Raw genomic sequence first — 13,194 nt, 5'->3', positions numbered from 1 at the left:
CTGAAAGACTGTTTGATTAAACTGGCTGTCACATGTGGAATCTTATTCTAGGCAGTAGCGAGATGTGAATGTGTGAACTGAAGCTTACATTGCAGCTCTGCAAACTTCCTCAATGAATGCTGACCTCAAGCAGGCTACCGATGCAGCTATGGCTCTGAAATTGAGAGCCAAGATATGACCTTCTAAAGTCAGCCCAAGCCTAGGCATAGGAAATGCACTCTACAAGCCAATTTGATAACAGTGTGTTTACCGATGGCAGCCCCCATCCTGTTGGGGTCAAAAGAAACAAATAGGTTGAGTGCACTGTCTATGGACTCTAGTCCACTCCATATAGAAGGCCAAGGCTCTCATACAGTCCAGACTGTGCAGTGCGCTTTCAACAGGAGAGGCATGAGATCTTGGGGAAAAAAATGTTAGCTAAGATGGTTAAGATGGAATTCTGACAATACCTTAAGGAAGGAACCATTACATTATGGTTAAACTTTGTGTACGGTGGATCAGCTACTAAGGTCAATAGCTCACCAGCCCTGTAGGCTGAAGTGGCCACAATCAAAACCAGAACTTTCTATGTTACATACTTCGAAGGGTAGGAATCAAGTGGCTCAAAAGGAGTTTTCATCAGCTCAGCGAGGATAACGTTGAGATCCCATGACACAGTTGGGGGGGGGGGGGCTTGAGGGGATGGTTTCTCAAAAGTAAGCCCCTCATAAAGTGAACTACAGGCTAAACAGAGACAGGCCTACCCTCTACATAGTGATAAGCAACAACTACACTGAGATGAACCGTCACAGAGTTCTTTTTGAGAGCAGACTCAATTAAGTGTAGAAAGTACTCAAGGAATTTTTTTGTAGGATAGGAGAAAGGATCTAGGACCTTCTCCATTTGAAACCATAGGACCTCTTCTGGAAGGAGGACCTTTCAATATCAAAGCCGTGAGGGCTATGGCCTGGAGGACTGGGATGCAAAAGACCCTTTATTTTGAGTGATGAAAGTCAGAAAATGCTCCAGTCTCTAAGGGTCTTTGTAGGTTAGCTCCAGAAGTATAGGGAATCAGATCTACCTCAGCCAATAAAGCACAATTAGAATCATGATTCACCAATCTTGCTCGAGTTTTCACTAAGAGAGATGTTGGAGGATACGCATACAGAAGACTGTTCCCTCAGGAAGGCATCTGAGCTTAGGCTGCTGTGTAATCCTGTTCTGGAGCAGAACCTAGAGGCTTTGAAATTGAGATGAGTGGAAAAAGAACCACTGACGGGGTGCCCAGAAGATTACAGAAGTTCTTCCAGGCAACACCCATGATGAATGACTATTCATGTAGCTGCATGACCCAGCTCATGTCTGTCTACTAAACAGTTGCTCTTTCCCACCAGTTAAGTGACTTAAGAGTTAACCCCTAGGAGATGGCCCATCACCACATCCTGAGTGCTTCCTGACATAGAAGATACGACCCTATACCTTCCGGCTTGTTGACACAATACATTGCCACTTGGTTGCCTGTTTGAATCAAAACAATTTGGTTTGCTAGCCAGTCTCTGAAAGCCTTCAGAGAGTTCCAAATAGCTCTTAGTTAGAGGAGATTGATCTGATGCTGAGACTCCTTCAGATTGGGGTGCAATATTGGGTTCAAAGCTCATCTACATGAGCTCCCCCATCCAAGACTGGATGTCTCTTGTCAAAATTTTGTGGTGCAGGGGAATTTGGAAAGGATGTTCCTTGGCCAAATTATTGCTGATTAGCAACCAAGACAGAGGTTGTTGGAGTGATCTCATTATTGTAATGGCGTCCTGCAGGTTCTCTATGGCTTGAGACTACTGGAAAGATAGGGTCCGTTGAACTGTCCTCAAACTGAGGTGCACCATGAGCATGACATGCACAGTGAAGTCCATGTAGCCAAGCAATCTTAACATTTGCCACGTTAACACCTGCTGACTCTGCTGGACCTTCTGGGCCACAGAGAGAAGTCTCTAGTTGTTGGACTAGGATGAAAGCTTTGGCCCAAGTCAGGTCTAGCAGGGCTCCTATGAATTCCAATTTTTATGTTGGGCATAGGTGGGACCTGGGATAATTGATGATGAACCCTAGCAGCTCCAAAACTCAAACAGTTCTGTGCATCGATTCCTGAGAACTTTCCTGTGAGGTGTTCTTGACCAGCCAGTCATCTAGGTAGGGAAACACATGAATTCCCAGTCTATGTAGCAATTCTCTGACCACTGAGACATTTTGTAAAAACACATTGTGCCAATGTAAGGCCAAATGGCAATACGCAGTACTGGTAGTGTTTTCCTACTAGGGATTTAAGATACAGATACACCCTAGTCACAGTAAGTATGTGAGTATAGGTGTCCTTGAAGTCCAGACAGCATAGCCAATCTTGTTCCTGAACCATGGAAAGCAGGGTGCCCAGGGAAATCATCCTGAAGTTTGGCCAGATACTTGTTCAGGGCCTTAGGTCTAGGATGGGACAATATCTTCTCATCTTTTTGATGACCAGGAAATACTGGATTAAAACCCCTTTCCTTTTTCCCCCTGGTGGCATGGATTCCAGGACAATTTAGAGGGGTACGTTGTAATTATAGCATGTAATCTGTCCAGACTATTTTGAGAACCAAATGATCTGAGATTATAAGGGGTCACCCTGCTTGGAAAAACTTCAGCCTCCATCCTACCGGAAGGTCCTCTGAAACAGGAATGTTTATTGTGGCTATTAACTCTAGGGGCTAGTCAAAAACTTGTCGCTTGCTTTGACTAAGGAGTTGGTTTGGACTTTTGGGGTATCCAATGTCATTGATAGGAGTAAGAACCCTAATTGTCCAGGGGGAGGGGGGAAATCGAGAGGAAGGAGGAAACCTACACCTTTCAGAATAGTAAGTCCTTCACTACCCTCCACCAGAATACCTCCAAGATGTGGAGACTGAGCCAATGATGGCAAGTGGGGAGATATGATTCAGGTCTACAAAATTCTGAGTGGTGTAGAACAAGTAGAAGTAAATCGATTTTTTACTCGTTCCAAAAGTACAAAGACTAGGGGACACTCAAGGAAGTTACATGGAAATGCTTTTAAAACAAATAGGAGGAAATATTTTTTCCCTCAACGAATAGTTAAGCTCTGGAACTCTTTGCCGGAGGAGGTGGTAACAGCAGTTAGCATACCTGGGTTTAAAAAAAGATTTGAACAAATTCCTAGAGGAAAAGTCCATAGTCTGTTATTGAGGCAGACATGGAAAGCAACTGCTTGTCCTGGGATTTGTAGTATGGCGTGCTGCCACGATTTGGGTTTCTGCCAGGTACTTGTGACCTGGCTTGGCCACCATTTGGAAAACAGGATACTGGACTAGATGGACCATTGGTCTGACCCAGTATGGCTACTTTTATGTTCCTATGTTCACATAAGAAGACTTGAAGAGATCCAGGTGAGAAAAATGATATCAGGATTGAGAGGGTAGTGGATGTCTGGAATGCCCTCCCAGTAGACAGCATGGAGACAAAACAAAATGCATGGGATAACAAAGGATCCCTTAACAGAAAGAGGATAGAATCAAGACAAAACTTAACACATCAACAGCTAAAACTTAAATTTCTGATGGGCAGAAGTGGTGCTTACATGGCAGCTCCAACAGTGGAGAAGTGAGGCCAATGCTGGACGGACTTCTACGGTCTGTGTCCTGTATATGGCAAGACAGATCAAGATGGGCTGGAGTGGGCATCGATGGCAACTCCAGTAGTTGGAAAGTAAGACCAGCTAAAGGGCAAACGTTTTTGTGGTCTGAGCCCTAAAAATGGCAAGGACGGATCAATATCAAGTATACGTATTTTATACCACATTCATATTGTATATCTCAGTGGAAGAGGGGAACTTGGCGAGTAAAATGTTCCATCACAAAGTGGAACTTAGCGAGTAAAATGTTGGTTCAATACCGATTTGATAAGGAATGTGACTGTTGGGCAGACTGGACATACCATGCAGGTCTTTATTTGCCGTCATTTATTAGGTTACTATTTCTGCCCCATTCAACGCAATGCAGTTATCACAAGAATTAGCCTCAATCTAGGCACCCCATAGCACCAAGTCTGTAACGGCATCTAGAAGACAAAACTCCATTATAAAATGTTAGCATACAGTGGGCACTGATGAACCCTCTTACACCATGTCAATGGCAGGCAAAAGTTGGCATAACTAGGTGTGCCAAGTGATAATGTAGCATTCTATATACTACATGCGTAATGGGGACACACACCCGTGCTCCGCACAAGCATATGCCCCTTCCAGTTAAGCACGATGGCATTAGGTGCTACGTTACAGATTAGCACCTGCCAATTAATGGTGCCTTTGATGTGGGTAATTAGGCACCACTTTATAGAATTGCCTCCTGCTGCATTAACTGTTAGCACTGACTGGCACATGTTAACAATTATCGCACAGTAATTCCCGCACTAACTGCTTAATACACTTTAGTAAAAGGGGCTGTTACTGTCACATTTCATGTCAGTATGTACCAAGTGATTTTCTCTATCTATCTGTTGAAATAAAGTAGGAATACACACACACACATACCTTGTTCTCTTAGTTTTTGGCTTGAATGCAGACTCAAAAGCATTTTTCTTCTCCTTAGGGGGTTTCGGATCTCTTGGTCTCCTGGGTTTCTTAGTCTCCCTCTGCTGTTTCGGCTCCTTCTGTTTGAGTTCTTTAGCCTTTTCAGGTTCTTTTGGCAACCTTCTTCTCTTTGGTTTCAAGTCGTTTACCTTGGTTTCCTTTTTTACAGATTCTTGCATCCCTAGTTCCTTTTTCTTCCGTTTCTTCTTCACCCCAGTGCCTCCACCACCACTGTCCTCCATCCCATTGAGAACCACCATCCTTTTTGGAATGACTGCTTTCTGTTCATCACCAGCATAGTGCTCGTTGTGAGCTGTGCAGTGATATGCCAGCTCTGTGATTGTCAGTGGGTGATGAATGCTCGGCTGGTCCTCATCTCTGGCGAAGCTGGGCTGGGATTTATGGTCACATGGCATGCAAACATCTGACAATGAGGAATGATTTAACACTTTGAATGTTGACAGCTGAAAATAAAAGAAAGAAAAATTATGAAACAGATTAACATTAAACCCCACCTTTTTTTTGTTTTAAACAGAAGTCCATGATTCTTCTCTGAATCAGAGCAAAGGAGGACAGAAGAACAGTGCTCTATGGTAAAGCCAGTGGTGTGCCATCAGTCTCCTGTGCCTGGGAGCAAAATGTTTATATTTGTAACCGCTTTCAACACACATCACCACCCTCAGCCTTCAAACCCCCACCACCAAGGCCTGTCCAATGCCATCTAAGAACAGGAGAGCATGGCTGACAGTGCAAAGGGCCTAGTGCTTCCTTATACTTGCTCTTTCTGTCCCTGCTGCTTCTTTGCCCATGCAGTTCACAGCTCAGATTAGCTGTTTAACATACCCAATGCTCTGCAGATTTCTACTGTGCACCAGAAGAAGTGCAAGCAACAGGAAGTGCAGGTTAGAGAAGCATCTGGCATGAAATATCACTAATTCCACTCTCCTTTCCTGCTGACAGCTTGAACAAAGTAACAGATTGTGAGGGGGGGGACTAGAAAGATGGGAGGGATGATGGACAGCCCCCAACCACAATTTTGGTTATTAAAGCAATCATCAAGACTTCCTCACCTCCACCAAGTACAAGGCTGTAAGCCAGAAGGAGATGGGTCCTCCACGACTATCAGGCCCCGTCTTAGGAGCCCCTGATCCCTTGGTAGAAAGAAAAAGGGTGGCACCAACAGGCACACCAATCTGGGTACCAGAATTATGAGGACTGTCTGGGAAATGTGCTGCAGAATACAAACTGTGTATTTATTGTAGAAGCTGGAAATGTATTACTGGAAGCCACAGGTTATAAATCTGATAAATTTAGGCCACAAGCAGAGAACGTGCTGTTAAAAGTCACAGACTCCAATCTAGACCAGAGAGGGTCTTATCAATGTTCCTGTTGGAGGAAAGCACTTAGGATTAAGTTGTGCAAATGGCTATAAAACCAGAAGCAAGTTTGGTATGGAACGTTACTAAGAAGCCTGTGGAAAAGCTTCCTCTCTAAACTATGCATTAAATTTGTAATTGCAGTAGGTTAACAGTATACCAGTATCCTAATCATTCATAGCAAGGACTTTAGCGCTGAGTTCTTGTACTAGAAAGCAAACCTTCATGGCATCCTATTATCACAGTATTCAAGCAGCTTTGTAAGCTCTTCAGCATTAACACTTTTCTACTGGAATCCCTCCTTGAAGTCAGAAAATTTGACAGATATTCACAGGCAGATTCATAGCTGTGAAAGCTATAAATATGATGTTCAGATGTAGAATCAGGAACTCTGCTACATGACTAAAATTGGGGAAAAACCCAACCAAATTGGTTCCATGATGGATAAAACCCAAAAAAGTATGAACCAGATCTGTCTTGACCACTAAGGAGCAGAGACTTTGCTATTATATAGAAGCACACAGCTATGGAATGCGCTACCCCCAACCCTAAAAACCATGGACAATCTAAGTAACTTTCGCAAATCCTTGAAGACACATCTCTTCAACAGAGCCTACAAAAAGAACCTCTAAAGACACAAATCACTACACAACCCACCCACACAACCAATTACACCTCCTACATCACCCTACTTAACACCCTCTTCTCTTTCTCTAAATACCTTCGTCCTACCACTGACTATATCTACTATTCCCTCACAAATATGTCATAATAACACTCTGTAAGCCACACTGAGCCTGCAAATAGGCGGGATAATGTGGGGTACAAATGTAATAAATAAATAAATAAAAATTACAATCACAATTTCAAGATATCCCTAATAAATACATGACAGATCTGCATGCATATATACTACCTATACTATATGCAAATTTGTCTCATGCATATTTATTTATTTATTTGTTACATTTGTATCCCACATTTTTCCCACCCATTTGCAGGCTCAATGTGGCTTACAATGTTCCGTCATGGCATTCGCCATTCCAAAATAAAAGTTACAATTGGTATAACATAAAGAACATGGATGACGAAATAGTATTAAGCAGTCGGTTATAGAAAGAAAACAGTCAAAATATAAAGTAAGTGGTGATGCATTACAGTTCATATTATGGATCATTGTGGTATGTCTTGTTGATGAGATAAGTCTTCAGTGATATGAACGTTGATTAGGTCGTAAATTGTTTTCAGGTCAATTGGCAGTGCATTCCACAGATGCATGCTCAGATAGGAAAAGCTAGATGCATGCGTTAGTCTGTATTTTAGTCCTTTACAGCTGAGGAAGTGAAGAATTAGGAGTGTGTGTGCTGATCTTTTAGCATTCCTGGTGGCAAGTCAATAAGGTCTGTCATGTAGGCCGGGGCATCTCCATGAATGATTTTATGAACCAATGTGCAGAACTTGAACGTGATAAGTCCTTCAAGTGGAAGCCAGTGTAGTTTTTCTCTTAGGGGTTTAGCACTTTCGTATTTTGGTTTTCCAAATATGAGTCTGGCAGCGGTGTTTTGGACCGTTTGAAGTTTATTGATGATTTGCTCTTTACAGCCAGCATAAAGTGCATTGCAGTAGTCTAGATGACTTAGTACCAGTGATTGTACCAGGTTGCAAAAAATATCTCTTGGGAAGAAAGGTTTTATTCATTAGAAATATCCTGAAAACCTGACCTGTTTGCGATCTTCAAGGACTGAACTTGTACACCTCTGTATCAGACACACTGGAGGACACACAAATAGTACCTCTTTCCCAAAGGAAGGACAGTGGCATCTGGGGCTAGTTTGCTGTGTCACAATCCTGAGGAAAATTCTTATTCACAAGAAATGCAAAGAGAAAAATTACAAATGTTCCCCACTCACAGAATATGGTATTTGCTACCCCTCTGTTCAGGGATGACTCGTGCGGTTGCAGGACTCAAAAGAGTTTGTCTGCGAGGACTAACTTTACCTTTCTCTGCCAAGAAATGGCTCAGTTCTACATTCTGATGGTTTCCCAACACAGGAGGTAAAATGCTGTTTCTCCCTGCTTGTTTTATATTGGGTGAATCCCTTCATAAAGGCAGTTAATAAAACCCAATAAAGACAGACAGAGTCCTTAGAACATTCCAGATCATCCTTGGATGCAGAAAGTTTATCTGGTGAAGTTTTTGAAAAGCAAACTGTAGACCTCAGATGTGCTGCATGTATCTATGAGCAACCCAGGTCAGTTTGGATGTCTTCATGGTTATTTCTTCTACTTCGTATACAAAGGTGGTAATCCTTTCTTGTTGAAGAAAGACTTTTGCTCAAATCTAGTCTAGCAAAACGACTATAAACTCCAGCTGAGATGAGGGAATTAGCAGAATTTGTGATAATTTATGACCAACCTAGGTGATTATTCATTAATTCAATGTCACCTCTCCCAGATGTGATCCTGACTAGTCAATCATCCAGATAGAAAAACACATACACCCTATTTAAGTGCGCTGCTATCACAGCTAGGCATTTTGTGGAATCTTCTAGTGCAGACAGTAAGCAAAATGGCAAAATGTGATATGGAGGTGGGATCTTCCTGTTACAAATGTGAAATACTTCTTGTGACCTGGTTCTCTTTATGTAGGCGTACGCTTAGGAAAAAGTTTTTACTAGAAACTTGTATGAGGCCTTCAGGTGTACAAGGGGGCCGCAATCCTCCCTTGAGTCCAATACCAGTTCCTTGGCCACCTCGCAGTACTGTTTTAGCAGTCATTTTTTTCTTTCTTTTTTTTTTAATAAAGATAAAAAAAAAAAAAACAGTTCATAAAACGGATGCAACCTTCTAGAAAACTTTACAAATACTCACTGCTGCAAAGAAATTAAAAAAATTCACATTTCAATATGCATTGAGCCTGCCATGAGTGGGGAAAGCGCGGGGTACAAATGTAACAAAAAAAAATAAATTAAAGGAAGGCAATGTTTTTCATAAAACAGACATTTCAAAGAAAAGGGGGCATGCTTTGAATTTGGAGAGGGGAATGTTCAGAAAATATAAGGGAAGGGAAAGGGAAATGGGACTTGATATACCGCTGAGGTTTTTGCAACTACATTCAAAGTGGTTTACATATATTCAGGTACTTATTTTGTACCAGGGGCAGTGGAGGGTTAGGGAAACATATCTTTAACAAAAGAGTGGGAGATGGTTAGAACATTGCCACAAAATGGATGAGTGGTTAGAGCAGTAGGCTGGGGACCACGGAATCAAGGGTTCAAAACCAGCTGACACTCCTTGTGAAGTTGGGCAAATTACTTCACCCCCTACTGCCTCAGGTACATAATTAGATCGTATGCCCTTTGGAGAGAAGAAAATATCCATTAAGCTTGAATGTAACTTGCTATGGGTTACCAATGAGCCACACGTTCAGACAAGAACCTCACTAGTTTTGATAACTATTTAGCTCAATGCTTCTCACACTTTATATGGCTGTGATCACCAATTTAATGTCAGACTGAGAACACAACCTTCAGTCCATGCCGCTGCTCCAGACTGTTGTTTAGCATCAATATTGAGAAATCCCATGCCTCTCGTCAAGGTCATGCAGGCTTAGATAAAATACTCCTACACTGGCCGGTGACACGGCAATCTCAAATTTGGATTTTGATTTAATAAGCTCTCTCTCCTATACAGAGGATGAGAGAAGTCCCTTAGCAAATCAGACCCTAAAGTAACAAAAGAAAATGGCCATCCCCAATCATGTCACCATAAACATCAACATATTAAGAAATATTACAGAAATATGGATTTAATAGAACGCATGTCCACAAACCTGCTTATCCTTCTTCTGTATTTTCATTATCATCAATTTTGGGGAAGTAATTTATACCTGCAAAAATTAAAAAAACAAAAAACAAAAAGGCCTTAAGGATATTTATATTAGGAATACATTAAAAATATCTTGTTTTGGGGAGGAAAGGGGACATGGAGTGATGGGAGTTTTATCTTCTGCTCCAGTGATGCTAACGCAATTGCAAAGCAGGCAGGAACAAAGTATACAATTCCAGGCCATACAGAAGTCTGCAAACTTACCTGCTGTTTGCTTTTGTTATCTTTGCTATAATCCCTCTATTTGTTTAAGTTTTTATGTAACAGGCCTGCTATAAACTGCCACCTAGATGTACTCACAATTTATGCGCATCACAGATGTCTGATTGTGCACTAGGTGTTATTCTATGAAGAAACACTTAACTGCTACAGTGGGTAACTGAGTGGTGTGTATTAAAAGGCAGAATTTAGGGGGGGGAGAAATGTGTGTGTCTCACTATTGTGTAAGTTAGGCATATTGCCCCCCCCCCCCCCCCCCCCGTTTACTAAGCCGAACTAGTGGCTGCCTTGCACTAATGCTAATGCCCACACAGCTTGTTCACTTTGAATGGGCTGTGTCGGTATTGTTGCACGGCTTAGTAAACAGGGGGGTTGGTATATTTAGAATTGCCCACTGACATGGCGTAATAGTCATGCCCACATTATACTAGTATTGTATTATGGCATCTTGGCGCACAGATACTGTTATAAATTTGGTGACCAGCGCATGGCATTGGAACACCTAAATGGAGAGATCAATTTACAGAATATCCTCCTTTCTGTCTTGCATTCTTGAACGCTAACATGGTTTTTACATTGTCAATGTCTGATTGTACTTTGCTTAGAATGTTATAAGATAGGTAGGTGTGTGTTATAAGTAACAACACTATATTTAGTCAGATGAAATGCTTATAAATAAGTAAAAATTGTTAAAGACTGTGTGTAATAAAAGACAAGATAATTATAGAAGGGAACTGAACAATAAGGGTAAAGCCAGGTTAAAAACATCTGTTTTATAGACTTGAAAATTAACATTTCACTTGACACACAGGAAGTATTACATAGTAACATAGTAGATGACGGTAGAAAAAGACCTGCACGGTCCATCTAGTCTGCCCAACAAGATAAACTCATATGTGCTACTTTTTGTGTATACCTTACCTTGATTTGTATCTGTCATTTTCAGGGCACAAACCATAGAAGTCTTGCCCAGCACTAGCCCCGCCTCCCAACCACCAGCCCTGCCTCCCCCCCTACCGATTCTGCCACCCAATTTCGGCTAAGCTTCTGAGGATCCCTTCCTTCTGAACAGGATTCCTTTATGTTTATCCCACGCATGTTTGAATTCCGTTACCGTTTTCATCTCCACCTCCCGTGGGAGGGCATTCCAAGTATCCACCACTCTCTCCGTGAAAAAATACTTCCTGACATTTTTCTTGAGTCTGCCCCCCTTCAATCTCATTTCATGTCCTCTAGTTCTACCGCCTTCCCATCTCCGGAAAAGGTTCGTTTGCGGATTAATACCTTTCAAATATTTGAACGTCTATCATATCACCCCTGTTCCTCCTTTCCTCCAGGGTATACATGTTCAGGTCAGCAAGTCTTGCCTCATACGTCTTGTAACGCAAATCCCATACCATTCTCGTAGCTTTTCTTTGTACCGCTTCAATTCTTTTTACATCCTTAGCAAGATACGGCCTCCAAAACTGAACATAACACTCCAGGTGGGGCCTCACCAACGACTTATACAGGGGCATTAAAACCTCTTTTCATCTGCTGGTCACACCTCTCTATACAGCCTACCAACCTTCTAGTTACGGCCACCGCCTTGTCACACTGTTTCGTCGCCTTCAGATCCTCAGATACTATCACCCCAAGATCCCTCTCCCCGTCCGTACATATCAGACTCTCACCGCCTAACACATACATCTCCTGTGGATTTCTACTCCCTAAGTGCATCACTTTGCATTTCTTCGCATTGAATTTTAATTGCCAAACCTTAGACCATTCTTCTAGCTTCAGCAGATCCTTTTTCATGTTTTCCACTCCCTCTGAGGTGTCCACTCTTACAAATCTTAGTATCATCCACAAAAAGGCAAACTTTACCTTCTAACCCTTCGGCAATGTCACTCACAAATATAATGAACAGAATCGGCCCCAGCACCGATCCCTGAGGCACTCCACTACTCACCTTTCCCTCCTCCGAGCAAATTCCATTCACCACCACCCTCTGGCGCCTGTCTGTCAACCAGTTCCTAATCCAGTTCACCAGGTCGGCTCCTATCTTCAGCCTGTCAAGTTTATACAAGAGCCTCCTGTGGGGAACCATGTCAAAAGCTTTGCTGAAATCCAAGTAGATTATGTCTATAGTACGCCCACGATTCAATTCTCCGGTCACCCAGTCAAAGAACTCAATGAGATTCGTTTGGCACGATTTACCTTTGGTAAAACCATGTTGTCTCGGATCTTGCAACTTATTGGCTTCCAGGAAATTCACTATCTTTTCCTTCAGCATCGCTTCCATTACTTTTCCAATAACCGAAGTGAGGCTTACCGGCCTGTAGTTTCCAGCTTCTTCCCTATCACCACTTTTGTGAAGAGGGACCACCTCCGCCGTTCTCCAATCCCTCGGAACCTTTCCCGTCTGCAAGGATATATTAAACAAATCTTTAAGAGGACCCGCCAAAACCTCTCTGAGCTCCCTCAATATCCTGGGGTGGATCCCGTCCGGTCCCATGGCTTTGTCCACCTTTAGCTTTTCAAGTTGTTGATACACAGTTTCTTCCGTGAACGGTGCTCTATCTACTTCATTCTCAATTGTATTATTTCCAGTCCATCGCGGTCCTTCTCCAGGATTTTCCTCTGTGAAAACATTTTCCACATAGTGGTTCGCAGTATCTTTTAGTCTCACAATTCCCTTTTTAGTCATTCTCCTTTCACTAATATACCCGAAGAAATTTTGTCACCCCTCCTTACATTTCTAGCCATTTGGTCTTCCGCTTGCGCTTTTGCCAGACGTATCTGTCTCTTGGCTTCTTTCATTTTCTTCCGGTAATCCTCCATGTGTTCCTTTTCTTGAGTTTTTCTGTATTTCTGGAACGCCAACTCTTTAGCCTTTATTTTCTCAACCACTTGCTTGGAGAACCATATCGGTTTCCTTTTTCTCTTGCTTTTATTTACTTTCCTTATATAAATGTTTGATTCGTTTGGCACGATTTCCCTCTGGTAAAACCATGTTGTCTCGGATCTTGCAACTTATTGGTTTCCAGGAAATTCACTATCCTTTCCTTCAGCATCGCTTCCATTACTTTTCCAATAACCGAAGTGAGGCTTCCCAGCCTGTAGTTTCCAGCTTCT

At 42.3% G+C, this 13,194-nt stretch overlaps 1 protein-coding gene across 2 annotated transcripts in view; it reads right to left on the bottom strand.

Annotated features, from left to right (window-relative positions):
* Positions 1-13,194, bottom strand: part of CHD6 (chromodomain helicase DNA binding protein 6) — a 218,829-nt gene that overhangs the window by 191,273 nt on the left and 14,362 nt on the right. The window contains exons 2-3 of one of the 2 annotated variants that reach the window (XM_030212950.1): positions 9,803-9,859; positions 4,556-5,058 (exon numbers count right to left, since the gene is read on the bottom strand). In XM_030212950.1, the coding sequence (XP_030068810.1) occupies positions 4,556-5,058; positions 9,803-9,835 (536 nt within the window). In that variant the 5' untranslated portion in view covers positions 9,836-9,859. Of the gene's footprint in view, positions 1-4,555; positions 5,059-9,802; positions 9,867-13,194 lie in introns of those variants that run through there. The other variant, XM_030212951.1, reaches the window with a different exon arrangement.

Source organism: Microcaecilia unicolor, chromosome 8 (assembly GCF_901765095.1).
Source record: "Microcaecilia unicolor chromosome 8, aMicUni1.1, whole genome shotgun sequence".
Classification (NCBI taxonomy): Eukaryota; Metazoa; Chordata; class Amphibia; order Gymnophiona; family Siphonopidae; genus Microcaecilia; species Microcaecilia unicolor.
The sequence above is the reverse complement of the archived record's forward strand: the minus strand, read 5'-3'. Positions and strand labels throughout refer to the sequence as shown.